Here is a 17,401-nt window from a genome sequence, read left to right as displayed (position 1 = left end):
TGATTTTTTGAAAGTTCACATTCTGCTGATTCATATTAAAATAAATGAATACCAAAGGGAAAGTTTTCCCTATTGTTATAATGACCTACCAAGAAGAAACTCTCTACATAGAAAGGAAAATATCATGGGAGAAAAAACAGTTGCTAAGATACCTCTCTGTTTTTCAGCTGGTCCACCTTCAGCACCCCGCGGTAAGTTCAATTTCTTTTTCTACTGTTTTCTGTTGTTGTTCTTGTTGTTCCCTGCAAGGCTTAGAGACCTGTCTCTACCCTGCTCATTTCTAACTCTGTGTGCAGCTACCTGACTCAAAGCTTCCAGTTTCCTCTGCCTTCTGCTCATCCAGCTTCTCCCTGAGAAAGAAGTTATATTTACATAATTTCAAACATATATTTACTTTGTATCTCCTCTAGAACTATTTAAGTGCTTTAATTACATTATCTCATTTAATCCTTAGAATAATTCCACTAATCCCTTTGTAAGAGATAAGAAACTGAGCCAAATACTTACTCAAGAATACATAGTCATAGAATCATAATTTAGACCCAGAAAGGTGTCCAAGTTTCTCCCCTACACAAATATACCTCCCTAGAGGGAACCTTGTTTCTTTCAAAGAAATCTTCACCAATATCTAATTTGGTTTTTAGGTCCACCCATGGCACCCATAAGTAAGTATAACATCTCTTTTTCTTCTTTGGTTCTCTATGGTCCCCTTCATTTCACTTCTGTCAAAGTGATTTGAGTTTCCCATTCTTCTCTTGCTTCCTTATTACCCTCCTTGCCCTATAATTTTTAAAAAATACTAATTAAAAGCGGGACTAAGCTAGCATTCATCAACAATAAACTGAACAATACTATGAAATAACAAGTAGGAGGAATTTTCAGGGGGATGGAGAGAGAAAGAGAGAGAGAGATGAAATCCAAAATGATGTCTAAATGGAGAGAGACCTTCAGTGCTCTTTCAAACATTATAGTGCAAGGATCCGGTGGTCTTTTCCCAACACTATGCCCAAAGCTGTTCAGGTCCAATAAGTGGAGAGGGCCTTTAAGGAAACTCTACCTTTGACTTCGTCATTACATCATCACTGCTAAATCTTACATCTAGTTTTGCATTATAAAACTAATCTAAAACCAAATAATCTATAGGGTGGTTTGGAATACCTCCTTCACTGCCCACCCAAGTCCTCCCCTCACAGACTCCAGCAAAATATATTAGATAATACTATGTGTTTTCTATTTGAGAAAAATTAAATGGATTTCTGTTTGCTTATTTTTCAGTAATTTCACAGAGAACCGCAAGTAAGTACTCTACTTCTCAGCTGGTCATATGTGGGGACTTTTCTTATCTTAGTTGTTTCTATTTCTAAGTGCCTCATATTTCTCATATTCATTTGCTTCTACATTACCCAAAGTCTTCAAGATTAGGACTGCAAGTCAATCTTTTTGATTCGTAACTGTAGTATTTCCCATTATTTTAGTTCTAAACTCAGCTTCCAAGGTAACACATACCAACAGTGACTCAATATTTAAACCAGGTCAAGCACTGACAATGATGATATTTAATATAGAATTCGTGAAACCGCCTTTCACACTATGTCCTACCTTTCCAAAATGCAAATTTGGTTCTCATATCTCAGTTACAAATGATTTAAGCAAACCTAACATGGCTGGGATTCCTCAGCCTGAAATTAAATCACACTAATATTAAAACCCAAAGTTCCTGTCAAGGTTAAAAATGCAGATGCCAAAAGAGCCCAGGCAGGTCAGTAAATGAGTGAGATGAGGTGAATCTCCTGGGAACTGTGTAAAACTGGGAGGACACATATAGTCTGAAGAGGGTAGCTGCTGCCTGCTCCAGCCAACCTCTTCATGCAAGAATTCAGATTCAGAGTTGCCAAAGCATCTCACTTAATCCAGATAGTAGGTAAAATTTTCCAAGTTTTAAACATGACAGACATCTGGGTTACTCTAACAGATTGCAAACATACTTACATACTCCCCTCTAGTTCCATCTAAACACACTCTGGATACAGTTTTCATAATAACATTTTACTCATTTCAATAATGTTAGGACAAAGGCATTGGTATTTGAGAGAGGAGAATTGGAGCTATTAACACAGAATTAGCCAGTATCTCTCCAAAGTCCTCATCCACACATCTTTCTGAAGCCTGAGCAAAGAGGCTGATCAGCTAAGTATTCTCACGGCACAGATAAAAATACAGAGACAATGGTTCTGACCCAGGGATGAGGCTGCAAAATCCATATGCCCATGTTTGGGCATAGGCCCTATAATTGGGCACAGGGACCAATGCCCACCTGAGGTCAGGAGAAGGGATTACTGGTCTCACAGCTAGAAATTACAAGCCAAAATCCAAATTGAAGGCATAGTGTCCTTTTCAGAGAAGTCATCAGAGAGTATGGGCAGGAAAAAGATGTAAAAATCCAAGACCCAATAGATATATAGGGTCTTGGATCCTATATATCATCCTAGTAGAGGGGATGAAAAAAAGCACGCAAAAGTAACTAGGGATTATACCACCTGCTTTTTGGATAGCTAAGGGTTGGCTGGCCAATCCCATTACTGGGTATAGACTCAAAGGAATATAAACCATTCTATCATAAAGACACATGCACAGTTATGTTAAACACAGAACTATTCACAATAGCAAATACATGGAATCAACCTAAATGCCCATCAATGGTAGACTGAATAAAGAAAATGTGATACATATACACCATGGAATACTATGCAGCCAAAAAAAGAATGAAATCATGTCCTTTGCTGGAACACGGATGGAGCTAAAGGCCATTACCCTTAGCAAACTAATGCAGGAACAGAAAACCAGATACCACATGTTCTTATTTATAAACGGGAGCTAAATGATGAGAACTCATGGACACACAGAGGGAAAAAATAGACACTGGGGCCTGTCAGAGGGTGGAGGGTGGGAGCGGGAGAGGATCAGGAAAAATAACTAGATTTAATATCTGGGTAGCAAAATAATCTGTACAACAAACCCCCATGACACAAGTTTACCTATATAACAAACTTGCACATGTGTCCCTGAATTTAAAATAAAAGTTTAAAAAGTGTTACCTGGCAATATCTATAAATGAAAAGTATACAGCCAAGCTTAAGCATAAAAAAGGTGGGTAAGATTTCCAAGGAGCAGAAATTGAATATAGGAACACATTGTAAGAAGAAGCTAAAGTTAAGCTCTTGGTGGGAACGGTGAGGGGATGAAAAAATAGAGATGGCAGCTTTGCCTCAGGAACAAAGGTAGGGTTTCAACATCTGCTCCCAAATGACAGCAAAAGCCTCAAGATACAACATGCGGAAAACTGAAATTAGGCCCCTCTAAATAAAGCCAGTAGCAGAAAATATACTGCCTCCCCATGCAGAGAAGCCAAAATATCTTCACCCATCTGCCCCAGGCATGAAAACAAAGCCACCCACACAGGTCCAGAGTTAGATCTGTCCAGGGTGCAGAGCCCTGCTGGAGGTGTGCTACCCATGCAGTGTGCATAATATTCCAAGTCAAAACAGCTGAGATCTGGTTCAGTGGCAGTGTACCCAGGAAGCTAGGACAATAGCCACCAAGAAGAGAGCCACAACCCAGGGCATTTATATCATAGAATATCCATGAAAGATAGCCCCCAAGGAATAAGAAACTACTAAAAGTTATGAAATCTATGAGGAAATCCAGCACCATGTGAGTGGTGAGTGATACCTCACAAGCCCCAACAAATTGGAGAATTCCAACCCAGAGAAATATAACTAGAGCAATCTGAAGAAGACTAAAATAAGGAACCTAACAGCACTGAACAAGTCAAACACTAAAGGAAAAAAAAGAAAAAGTCTTCAAAGATATTAATGCATTTTAAAAATATATGTATTCAACGAATATATATTGGCCTACTGTAGGCCAGGCATTATCCTAAGCACTGGAAATATAGCCATGAGCAAGACAAAGTCCTTGCACTTAAGGAGTTTATATGTTGAGATAAAACAGGCAAATAATGCCAAGTAAACATATAGTAAATGTCAGGCAGATAAATTCATGTAGAAAAATAAGAAGAGTAACAGACTAAAGAAAGATGGTATAGAAGGGGGAGTGTGCTTCAGGCAAAAGGAACAAGTACAACATGCACATGCCTGCTATGGAGGTGCAAAACAGCCAGCCAGGCTAGAAAGAAGGAGGCAGAGCAGGAGGTAGGGCCAGAGCGACAAGAGCCAGATTACGTCAGGCCCTGCAGTCCTTAATAAAAACTGCAGATTTCATTCTAGGTGTCATGAGAGGCAACTGAAGGGCTTGAACAGGGAAATGATAGGGCCCACTTTATAATTTTAAAAGATCACTCTATTATTGTGGAGGATTAACTGGGGTGAGAGTGAGGGCTCAAGAGGGCAAGCAGGAAGACCAGTTAAGAGGCCTGAAACTAAAGGTGAGTGTGGCAAGGAGAGAGTGATCAGAGTGGAAGTGGGAAGAAGGTCTTCAGATTTTATTTATTTTGGGGGCAAAGCCAACAGGGCCTGCTGTTCGATTGAATGTGATTTTAAGGGAAAAAGAAGACACGAAGTGTTACTCCTAGATTTGGGGTCTAAGCAACTTGACGAATGAGACTATTTATTGATTTAGGTAGCGGAGAAGAGCAGATTTATAGGATGCTATTGTGAGTTCAGTTTTGCATATGTTAGGTTCTAGATGCCTGGGATATTTAGGACTAATTAATTAAATAATCTGACCTTAGCAGGCTTCAAGCATGTTTTCTGGAAAATATCTCCTCTCTGTCCCTTAATGATGCATTAGAACCCATAATTTTATCTTTTTTATCTTTGTAAATAACAGCTTTATTGAGATGATATTAACATATGACACAATTCACTCACTTAAAGTGTGGAATTTAATGCTTTTTAGTATATTCACTGGGTTGTACAACCATCACCAGAATGAATTTTAGAACATTCTCATCACCCCCCAGAAAAACTCTGTTTAGCAATCACTTCCCACTATCCCCCAACCCAAAACCCTCTCCACACCATAGCCCCAGGCAACCACTAATCTTCTTTCTGTCTCTATAGATTCAGCTGTTCTGGACATTTCATATAAATGGAATCAAACAATAGGAGGTCTTTTGTGACTGGCTTCTTCCATTTAGCATAAGGTTTACCAGGTTCATCCACATGATAACATGCAGCAGTACTTCAGTTCTTTTTATGGCCAAATAATATTTCATTATGTCTTTGGTTGGCTTTTTTTAGCTTTCCTTTATTTACTTGTAAGGAAATATTATGATAAGTAGTATCAACTTGCTTTCTTTATTTTTATTTAAGTTTTAAGTTCAGGGATACATGTGCAGTTTGTTATATAGGTAAACTTGTGTCATGTGGGTTTGTTGTACAGATTATTTCATCACCCAGGTATTAAGCCTAGAACCCCTTAGTTATTTTTCCTGACTGTCTACGTCCTCTCACCCTCCACCCTTCAATAAGCCCCAGTGCCTGTTGTTTCCTTCTGTGTCCATGTGTTCTCGTCATTTATCTCCAATTTGTACGTGAGAACATGTGGTATTTGGTTCTCTCTTCCTGCATTAGTTTGCTAAGGATAACGCCCTCCAGCTCCATCCATGTTCCTGCAAAGGACATGATCTTGTTCCTTTTTATGGCTGCATGGTATTATATGGTGTATATGTACATTTTATTTATCCAGTCTATCGTTGATGGGCATTTAGGTTGATTCCATGTCATTGTTACTGTGAATAGTGCTGCAATAAACACACGTGTGTTTCTTTATGATAGAACAATTTTTATTACTTTGGGCATATAGCCAGAAATGGGATTGCTGGGTCGAATGGTAGCTCCGTTTTGGGGTCTTTGAGGAATTGCCACACTGTTTCCCACAATGGTTGAACTAATTTACGTTGCCACCAACAAGGTAAAACTGTTCCTTTTTCTCCACAGCCTCCCCAGTATCTGTTATTTTCTGACATTTTGATAATGGCCATTCTGCCTGGTGCGAGATGGTATCTCATTGTGGTTTTGACTTGCATTTCTCTAACAGTCAGTGATGTTGAGCTTTTCTTCATATGTTTGTGAGCTGCATGTATGTCTTCTTTTAAAAAGTATCTATTCCCTTTTTTTTGCCAACTTTTTAATGGGGTTGTTTTTGTCTTGTAAATTTGTTTAAGTTCCTTACAGGTGCTGGATATTAGACCTTTGCCAGATGCATAGTTTGCAAAAACTTTCTCCCATTCTGTAGGTTGCCTATTTACTCTGTTGACAGTTTCTTTTGCTGGGCAGAAGCTCTTTAGTTCAATTAGATCCCATTTGTCAATTTTTGCTTTTGTTACAGTTGCTTTTGTTATCTTCATCATGAAATTTTTGCCCATTCCTATGTCCAGAATGGTATCGCCTAGGTGGTCTTCCAGGGTTTTTATAGCTTTGGGTTTTACACTTAAATCTTTAAACCATCTTGAGTTAATTTTCGTATGTGGTGTAAGGAAGGAGTCCAGCTTCAATCTTCTGCATGTGGCTGGCCAGTTATCCCAGTATCGTTTATTGAATAGGAAGCCCTTTCCCCATTGCTTGTTTTTATCAGCTTTGTTAAAGATCAGATAGTTGTAGTCATGTGGCCTTATTTCTGGGCTCTCTATTCTGTTGCATTGATCTATGTGTCTGTTTCCTACTAGTGCCATACTGTTTTGCTTACTGTAGCCTGGTAGCATACCATAATTTTCTAATCATGTTAAATTATTAAAAACACTCAGGGCAACCCCTCTTAAAACCCTCTCCTCTCCTAGTGGCCAGTCTCAGGCACACTGACTCAGAATAGGGAGGAGAAATTTTTTTGTATTTTTAGAACATCCCAGTGTTCGCCAGGATGGTCTTGATCTCCTGACCTCGTGATCCACCTGCCTCGACCTCCCAAAGTGCTGGGATTACAGGTGTGAACCACCGCGCCTGGCCTACCCTACTCATTTCTAACTCTGTGTGCAGCTACCTGACTCAAAGCTCCCAGTTTCCTCTGCCCTCTGCTAATCTAGCTTCTCCCTGAGAAGGAAGCTTACATTTACATGATTTCAAACACATATGTACTTTGTACCTCCTATAGAATTATATAGGTGCTTTAATTACATTATCCCATTTAATCCTTAGAATCACTCCACTAACCCCTTTGTAAGAGATAAGAAACTGACCCAAATACTTACCCAAGAATGCAGTCATAAAGAATTGGAGCTATTAACAGAGAATTAGCCATTGCCATCCAGAGCTGTGTGACTACCAAGATTCTCCCCAACACAAATATCTCTCCCTAGAAGGAAACTTGCTCCTTTCAAACAAATCTTCACTGATATCTAATTTTTTTAGGTCAGCTGGCAGCACCTATAAGTAAGTATTACATGTCTTTTTCTACTTTGGTTCTCTTTGGTCCCCTTCACTTCACTTCTGTCAAAGTGATTTGCGGTTCCCATTATTCCCTTGCTTCCTTATTACCCTACATGGTCTATATTACAGAGAATCTTTTTAAACACTAATTAAAAGAGGGACTAAGCTAGGATTCATCAGTAATAAACTGAACAATATTATGAAATAACACGTAAGCAGAATTATTGAGAGATGAAATCCATAATGATGTTTAAATGGAGAGAGGCTTTCAGTGTTCTCTCAAACATTATAATGCTATTCAAAGGAAACAGAAAGATATGGCAGTCTCTACCCGAGACTATACCCAAAGCTGTTGGGTCCAGTAAATGAAGAGGGCCTTTAAGGAAACCCTACCTTTGATTTCATCACATCATCACTGCCTAATCTTATATCTAGTTTTTTGCATTGTAAAACTAATCTAAAACTAATCTATAGGGCGGTTTGGAATGCTTCCTTCTTTGCCCACACAAGTCCTCCCCTCACAGACTCCAACAAAATATGTTAGATAATGCTATGTTTTCTCCATTTGAGAAAAATTAAATGGATTTCTTTTTGCTTATTTTTTAGTAATTTCGCAGAGAACTGCAAGTAAGTTCTTTATTTCTCAGCTGGTCATATGTGGAGATTTATGTTAGATGTTTCTACTTCTAAGTATCCAAAAGATTGAGACTCATATTTCTCATATTCATTTGCTTCTACATTACCCAAAGTCCTCCAGATTAGGACTGCAAGACAAACTTTTTGATTCATAACTGTAATATTTCCCATTATTTAGGTTTTTTTGTTTTGTTTTGTTTTGTTTTGAGACAGAGTCTCACTCTGTCACACAGGCTGGAGTGCAGTGGCGTGATCTAGGCTCACTGCAACCTCCACCTGCCGAGTCCAAGCGATTCTCCTGCCTGAGCCTCGCAAGTGGCTAGCAATACAGGTGCAAGCCACCATGCCCAGCTAATTATTGTATTTTTAGTAGAGACAGGGTTTCCTCATTTGGCCAGGCTGTTCTTGAACTCCTGACCTCAAGTGATCCGCCCGCCTTGGCCTCCCAAAGTGCTGGGCTTACAGGTGTGAACCACCACGCCCAGCCCCATTATTTTAGTTCTAAACTCAACTTCCAAGGTAACACATACCAACAGTGACTCAATTTTTAAACCAGATCAAGTGTTGACAATGATGATATTTAATATAGAATTCGTGAAAGCACCTTTCACACTATGTCCTAGTTTTCCAAAATGCAAATCTGGTTCTCATATCTCAGTTACAAATGATTTAAGCAAACCCAATATCAGCTGAGATTCCTCATCCTGAAATTAAATCACATTAATATTAAAACCCAAAGTTCCTGTCAAGGTTAAAAATGCAGATGCCAAAAGAGCCCAGGCAGGTCAGTAAATGAGCGAGTTGAGGTGAGTCTCCTGGGAACTGTGTTAAACTGGGAGGACACGCATAGTCTGAAGAAGGTAGCTGCTGCCCAGCTCCAGCCAACCTCTTCATGCAAGAATTCACATCTAGAGTTGTCAAAGCATCTCACTTAATCCAGATAGTAGGTAAAATTTTCCAATTTTTAAACATGAAAGACATCTATGTTATTCTAACAGATTTCAAATATGCTTATATGTCCTCCTCCAGTTCCTTCTAAACACACTCGGATATAGTTTTCATAATAACAACATTTTACTAATTTCAATAATGTTAGGACAAAGACATTGGTATTTGAGTGAAGAGAATTGGAACTGTCAACAAAGAATTATAAGTGAGTGTCTCTCCAAAATCCCCATCCACATACCTTTCTGAAGCCTGAGCAAAGAGGCTGATCAGCTACGTATTCTCACTGCACAGATGAAAATACATACTCAGTGGTTGAGACCCAGAAATGAAGCTGGAAATTCCAGATGTCTATGTTTGCACATGGGCCATATAATTGGGAACAGAGACCAAGGCCCACCAAAGTTCAGGAGAAGGGATTATTGGTCTCACAGCTAGAAATTACAAGCCAGAACCCAAATTGAATGCATAGTGTCCTTTTCAGAGGAGTCATCAAAGAGGATGGGCAGGGAAATAATGTAAAAATCCAATATCCGAGGGGTAGGGAGAAAGAAAAAAGGAATGCCAAAGTAACTAGGGGTTATAACACCTCATTTTTGGCTGGCTAAGTCTTGGCTGGAAATATTTTTAAATGAAAAATACACAGCCATACCTAAGCATAAAGAAGGAGGGTAAGAGTGATTTCCAAGGAGCAGAAATGGAATATAGGAACACATATAAAGAAAGGAAAGCTAAAGTTAAGCTCTTGGGAGGAATGGTGAGGGGATGAGGAAACAGAGGTGGCAGCTTTGCCTCAGGAACAAAGGTAGGGTTTCAACACCTGATCCTAGATGGTGGACAAAGCCTCAAGATACAACATGTAGAAAACTGGAATTCCACCACTTGGAGTAAAGCCAGGAGCAGAAAACACACTGCCTCTCCATGCGGAGAAGCCAAAATATCTTCACCCATCTGCCCCAGGCATGAAAACAAAGCCACCCACACAGGTCCAGAGTTAGATCTGTCCAGGGTGCAGAGCCCTGCTGGAGGTGTGCTACCCATGCAGTGTGCATAATATTCCAAGTTAAAACAGCTGAGATCTGGTTCAGTGGCAGTGTACCCAGGAAGTTAGGACAATAGCCACCAAGAAGGGATCCACAACCCAGGGTATTTATATCATAGAATATCCATGAAAGATAGCCCCTAAGGAATAAGAAACTACTAAAAGTTATGAAATCTATGAGAAAATCCAGCACCATGTGAGTGATACCTCACAAGCCCCAACAAATTGGAGAATTCCAACCCAGAGAAATATAACTAGAGCAATCTGAAGAAGACTAAAATAAGAAACCTGACAGCATTGAACAAGTAAACACTAAAGGAAAAAAAAGAAAAAACCTTCAAAGATATTAATGCATTTTAAAAATATATGTATTCAACAAATATATATTGGCCTATTGTAGGCCAGTCATTATCCTAAGCACTGGTAATATAGCCATGAGCAAGACAAAGTCCTTGCACTTAAGGAGTTTATATGTTGAGATAAAACAGGCAAATAATGCCAAGTAAACATGTAGTAAATGTCAGGCAGATAAATTCATGTAGAAAAATAAGAAGAGTAACAGACTAAAGAAAGATGGTATAGAAGGGGGAATGTGCTTCAGGCAAAAGGAACAAGTACAACATGCACATGCCTGCTATGGAGGTGCAAAACAGCCAGCCAGGCTAGAAAGAAGGAGGCAGAGCAGGAGGTAGGGCCAGAGCGACAAGAGCCAGATTATGTCGGGCCCTGCAGTCCTTAATAAAAAATTGCAGATTTCATTCTAGGCATCATGAGAAGTAACTGAAGGGCTTGAACAGGGAAATGATAGGGTCTACTTTATAATTTTAAAAGATCACTCTATTATTGTGGAGGATTAACTGGGGTGAGAGTGAGGGCTCAAGAGGGCAAGCAGGAAGACCAGTTTAGAGGCCTGAAACTAAAGGTGAGTGTGGCAATGAGAAGAGTGATCAGAGTGGAAGTGGGAAGAAGGTCTTCAGATTTTATTTATTTTGGGGGCAAAGCCAACAGGGCCTGCTGTTCGACTGAATGTGATTTTAAGGGAAAAAGAAGACACCAAGGGTTACTCCTAGATTTGGGGTCTAAGCAACTTGACGAATGAAACTATTTATTGATTTAGGTAGTGGAGAAGAGCAGATTTATAGGATGCTATTGTGAGTTCAGTTTTGTGTATGCTTGGTTCTAGATGCCTGGAACATTTAGGACTAATTAATTAAATAATCTGACCTTAGCAAGCTTCAAGCATGTTCTCTGCCATGTGTCTCCTTCCTATCATTTAATGATGTCTTAGAACCCATAATTTTCTAGTTATGCTAAATTATTTAAAATGCTCAAGCCACCCCCTTTAAAACCCTCTCCTCTCCTAATGGCCAGTCTCAGGCACACTGACTCAGAATGGGGAGGAGAAATACAATGTGCTTCCCCTTCCTGTCCACTCTCTTTGTTGCTATAATTCCCACTGTTGTTATAATTCCCACTGTTGAGGCTGAGAGGATGGATTTGGGGCATGCAATCTCCTTCCTCTGTTAGTTGTAGGTTCTTTTCTCTGAGAACCTGAGACTGACTGCCCTTTGATATCATCTACAGCAGACACCCAAATGTCTTGCAGAATACATATTCCAGTTCTTTGGAGGAACATACAAGAACTCGACCATGCATAGTCCCTGATGTGGGAGTACTGACTCTAGTCTTGCCTATTCCAGAGCCCCTCAACTCCCTCTCCAGCAATACGCTTCATTTCTCATACTGCAGAGATGCCCTTACCAAGTAGGCCACCCACTTGAGTGACATACTAGCAAGAAGGCTCAAGCCAGGATGTATTTTGCACTGCCCACTGAGCCCTCAGGAGGTTCAAGAATCCTTATCACAGAACAAGGACACTCTGCACTACTGTCTCTCTCCAATTTTATTTTCCTTCATTCAGATAGGCACAAAACAAATCAACAAATCCACTATTCAACCAGAAGATGGGTTGCCACACATCCTTTCTCACAGATACCCCCAATCACTGTAAGCAAATCTCAAAGTGCTACTCATTTGCCTTCAGAAAAAGAAAGCACTATTCCTTCCTCCCGTACAACACCATTCCTTTGTTAACTACTCACAACTCTAAAGACTCTTAAATCTCCTGCCCTTTACAGTTGTTTGCTTATGTTGTTTGGAAAAAGGGTGACACTTGAGATAGGAGAGCTAATTTGGCCATCATCTGTCAAGGCCGGCGAGCAGCACCTCTGCACTGCACAGCCTCAAGAATCCTTTCCCTTTTAATTATGGAGTTGGCAATGCTGCAATCCCTCCTGAGGGCTTGTCTCACCTCAGTTTGCTGAGGAGGATAATGGGAAGTTATAACCTCTTTTTCCTCAGCTTTGTGATCCTACTTGTCAATTTGGGAGTAACAAGAAAAATCCCACTAAACATTCTGCCCCCCATCCAAGCATATACTCTATATCAAAAGGCAATTAAATATTTGAGTCTGAAGATTTAGGGAGAGATTGGGTGGGAAATAAATTAGACAGTAATCAGCATATAGGTAACATTTAAGACGATTGGACTAAATTAGATAATCAAAGGTATATGTAAAAATGAAGGGGTAAGGATTAATCAGTTTTAGAAGTTTAGAATGAGAAAAATCTAACTATGCATATAGAGAAGTAGTGAGCAGGGAGAAAGAAGGAGAACCAGTAAAGGGGGGGTCTCGCAGCACTCAAGAGAAGATAGTATTTCAATATGGAAAAAATAAACAACAGCATCAAAAACAGCTAAGCAATAAATTTTTGGAGTAAGAACTGACAAGGAATTTTGCAAAATGAATGTCATAAGTAACCTTGATAAGATAGGAGGGAAGAAATGCCTAAATGGAGGAGGTGAAGGAGATAATAAAATTTTAAACGGTAAGGCAGCTGATACGGCATATGACAGCTAGTATAGCATGAAAAGGCCACAAAAGGCTGGAGTTCTGATAGGTTGTGGCTTACCTATTGGGGAATAAAAGAAAGACTATCCTTTCTAAAAAGATAAAAAATATATATATATACGTATATATATTTCAGAGATAGTTTGAAGAAAGAACAGGCAGATTTAAAAAAGAACCAAGCTGAAATCTTGAAAATAAGAAAGTTATTAATATTGAAACAGTGATTAGATAATATATAAATTCTAATGTAACTATATGTAAATAATATTTAAATATTATTAATCACAGTTTAAAAGAGTAAACTGGAAGATAGAACTGAGGAAATCTCAGTTCAAAATAGTACATGGAAAATATTGAAAGTCTCAGCTCAAAATAATACACAGAAGATATTGAAAATATGAAAAAGAAGAGCTGTAAATAGAATGAGGTCAAGTGTAATGGAATTTGATAAGAGAGAATTAAAAGAATAAGTGTCAGGTAATAATTTTAAATGTAATAATTAATAACATTCCAGAAGAAAAGAGACATAAATCCTCAGATCAAAATGGTCCACTGAAAGCTGAAATTAGATAACTTTAAAACACACAGACAGATATATATACACACACACACACACACACACTTACATGTGCCAAAACTCATCGTAGTAAGCTGACAAACAGACATTAAAAAGCAAATCATAAAGACAACCAGAGAAGCAGATCACCTGCAAAAAATCATGTTAACACTAGACATCTCATTAGCAATAATATGTGCCAGAATACAACAGAACAAGAATGAAATCCAAACAAGAATGAGATCCTATCATTTGCAACAACCTGGATTGAAATGAAGGTCATTATGTTAAGTGAAATAAGCCAGGCATAGAACCACAGACTTCACATGTCCATACTCATTTGTGGGAACTAAAAATTAAAACATTGAACTCATGGAGATAGAGAGTAGAATGATGGTTACCAGAGCCTGGGGAGGGTAGTCAGGAGAGAGAAAAATTGGGAATGGTTAATAGGTACAAAAATAGTTAGATAGAATGGATAAGATCTAATATTTGATAGCACAACAGGGTGACTATAGTCAAAGGAAATTTATTGTACATTTTGAAACAACTAAAAGAATATAATTGCAATGTTTGTAACACAAAGAAATGATAAATGCTTAAGGTGATATTCAGTTAACCCTGATGTGATTACTACACATTATTACACATTGTATGAGTGTACCAAAATATTTCATGTACCTACTTGCACCTACTATATACCCATAAAAATTAAAAATAAAAAAATTTTAAAAAGAATACAACAGAACAATATCATCAAAAGACTGAAGGAAAATTACTATAAACCCATAAGATACAATCAGCAAAATTATCATTTATGAGTGAGACTGAAATGAAGTCATTTTGTATATTCAAGAACATAGAAACTCATTAAACACAGGTCCCCAATGAAAGAATTATCAAAGGGACAAATTTCAGGGAGTTTACTTTTGAGTAAAAACTCAAAAAGAAGTTAGAACCAAGAAACATATGTAAGAAAACAAATCAACAAAACATGATAGTAAATCTAAAATGTTGACTATAAAGAAAAAAAAGAGAAGGAAGAGAAGAAGGAGAAGGAAAAGCAGAAAGAGGCTGAGCACAGTGGTTCACACCTATAAGCCCTGCACTTTGGGAGGCCAGGGCAGGTGGATTGCTTGAGCTCAGGAGTTGGAGACCAGGCTGGGCACCATGGTGAAATCCTGTCTCTACAAAAAATACAAACATCAGGTGAGTGTGGTGGTGCATGCCTGTAGTCACAGCTACTTAGTAGGCTGAGGCGGGAGGATTGCTCGAGCCTGGGAGGTCAAAGCGGCAGTAAGCCGTGATCATGCCACTGCACTCCAGCCTAGGAGCAAGACCCTGTCAAAAAAAAAAAAAAAAAAAAAAGCAGGAAGAAAAGAAGGAGAAGGAGAGAGTGAAGGAGAAATATATTAGTGTGCTTTAAAATGAGTAGACCTAAAGCATTAGGGAAAAAAACCTTAGAGACAAGGCTAATGATTATGAACTAAGATAATTTGACAAAAGGTCAGATGTACTGATTAACTTTTCATCTCATTAAATATATACATTTGGATATTTATGGCAAAAATAAAAGACAACTATTAATATAATAGAAATGTGACATACATCTTCTGAACCCATAGGGAAAATAAAAAGAAGAAAGAAAACTATACTAGTCCACAAGAAAGCAAGAAAAAAGAAAAAGAGAAAGCAAATAAAAAGCAAATTTTTTTAAATGAGGGTTAAAAAAGTCTAAATATGTTGCTTAGCACAATATTATACAATAGCAGATTAAACTCACAGATTAAAAGCTAGAAACTCTCAGATGTAATTAAAAGAATTAAATTTTTTTAATTTTTCTATTTTCCTGTTAAAAAAAAATAAGAAAAATAGCTAAACTCTATTAAGAAATATACCTAAAATAAGGTGACACACAGAAAAATTTAAATGAAGAAATTTTAAAACATACCAGGCAATTGGCCAGGTGCGGTGGCTCATGCCTGTAATTCCAGCGCTTTGGGAGGCCAAAGCGGGTAGATCACTTGAGGTCAGGAGTTCGAGACCCACCTGGCCAACATGGTGAAACCCTGTCTCTACTAAAAATACAAAATTAGCCAGGCATGGTGGCACATGCTTGTCATCCCAGCTACTTGAGAGGCTGAGGCTGGAGAGTCACTTGAACCTAGGAGGCAGAGGTTGCGGTGAGCTGAGATTGCACCATTGCACTCCAGCCTAAGTGACAAGAGCGAAATTCTGTCTCAAAAAAAAAAAAAAAAAAACCAGGCAATTAACAACAAAACAAAACTTGATATAATTGTGCAAATATCAGATAAAGTATAAGTGAAAGTTGTGAGCTTATAGCATAGCCTTTGAAATACATAAAACAAAAACTGACAAAATAGCAAAGACATCTGTAACTAAATAAAGATATTTTAATAATATTTCTCTCATAAAATAAATAAATAAAACAGACAAAAATTAGTAAGGCTAGAGAGGCTTTGACATAATTTTAGAAAGCTTTATCTAGTAATGTACACTGAACATTCCACCAAGCAAGCACAGATGGAAAAGATTAACTTGACCACCAATTCCTTCAACTACAGCAAGCCTCAACTAATTTCAAAGTACACTTCAACATAATATAAATCACATTTTCTGAGCACAAGGCAACAAAACAGAAATAAATAACAAAAAATATTAACATATACATATTTAGAAACAAAAAAGCATACAACCAAATAATCCACAGGTTACAAACAAAATTGTGAGAGAAATTACAGAATATATAGAAATAAGTGAGTATAAAATCATTACTTATCAAAACACTTCGGATACAGCCAAAATATCATTTAGAGAGAAATTATTATGGTAAATGGTTTTAATAGAAATTATTCATTAATAAAAATTGATGAACTAAACATGAGCTCAAGATGATTAAAAAAGGAAAAATCTCAAAAGTAGGACACAATAATAAAAATGTCCTACTTTTATTAGGCAAAAATTAATGAAATGAAAAGTATTTAAAAATAATCAACAGAATAATTTTGATTATTTTGAAACAAAATTAAAGAAAAGGAAAAGCACTAACAGTACAAGGAACAAAATAGAAATGTAGAGAGAAAGCAAAATTTCCTCAAAATCATAAGAAAATGCACTAAAAAAATGGAAATACTGCAAAATGAATACTTCGTTAGCCTAGCCAAATCATCTATTTTGCCTGAGCACTTGACATTAAACATGACAGTCAGAAAAACCTTGTATCATGAGATAAACTGAGGATGGCAGGAGGTGAAAAAAGAAGGAAAGAAAACCAGAAGGAAGGGAAGGAGAGAAGGAGGGAGGGAGGGACAGACAACTTGCTTTATATGTTCTTATATTGAATAATAGTTCCATTTAGCACTGCAACCTAAAATAAAGGCTTAAGTTCATATGCTTTACATTGCTGGCTTCCTAATGGAAACAATTTTAGTGCTGATTTTTACAATATTGATACACATAAATGTAAGTAACCAAACCCAGGTTTGGCTGCTTGCAGCTGAAAAGCCAGACATGAGAGACAAGGGTTGGTGGGATGAAAAGCAGATTATATTGGAGAGTCAGCAAACCGAGAAGATGGAGAACCAGCATTCTAAAGTACCACCCTTCTAATGTCTTTCAGGCTGGCTGGAGGGTTTCTATGGGAGGGGGGATATGGGGAAATTATGCACAGGAGTTAGAATCAAGAGATGACTGAGGAACACAGAGATCTGGATGCCAGCAAGAGTCAGAGGAGGTTGGGAACGTCTTTGTCCTTGGTCAGGTCACAATGCTCCCATAAATCTTTAACAAAACATAATTAGTTGTTTACATAATTCCCCCTTAGTCGTACAGTTAGTTTCAAAAATTCCGTGATTGCTGTTTTTGCATTTTATCTTAGTGTTCTAAAATTGTCCTAACTTACATGC

At 38.0% G+C, this 17,401-nt stretch overlaps 1 protein-coding gene and 1 long non-coding RNA gene across 13 annotated transcripts in view; one reads left to right on the top strand and one right to left on the bottom strand.

Moving 5' to 3' along the window:
• Window positions 1-17,401, bottom strand: part of LOC104006792 (uncharacterized) — a 164,391-nt gene that overhangs the window by 93,199 nt on the left and 53,791 nt on the right. The gene's annotated exons all lie outside the window — the stretch shown is intronic.
• Window positions 1-17,401, top strand: part of TSBP1 (testis expressed basic protein 1) — an 81,880-nt gene that overhangs the window by 51,129 nt on the left and 13,350 nt on the right. For 4 of the 7 annotated variants that reach the window (XM_024356989.2, XM_063812028.1, XM_063812027.1 and 1 more), the window contains 5 exon segments: window positions 168-191; window positions 645-665; window positions 1,276-1,296; window positions 7,368-7,388; window positions 7,992-8,012. In XM_024356989.2, coding sequence (XP_024212757.1) covers window positions 168-191; window positions 645-665; window positions 1,276-1,296; window positions 7,368-7,388; window positions 7,992-8,012 — 108 coding nt within the window. 7 annotated transcript variants of the gene reach the window in all.

The sequence above is a fragment of the Pan troglodytes genome, chromosome 5 (assembly GCF_028858775.2).
Source record: "Pan troglodytes isolate AG18354 chromosome 5, NHGRI_mPanTro3-v2.0_pri, whole genome shotgun sequence".
Classification (NCBI taxonomy): Eukaryota; Metazoa; Chordata; class Mammalia; order Primates; family Hominidae; genus Pan; species Pan troglodytes.
This window is presented reverse-complemented; position numbering and strand designations above follow the sequence as displayed.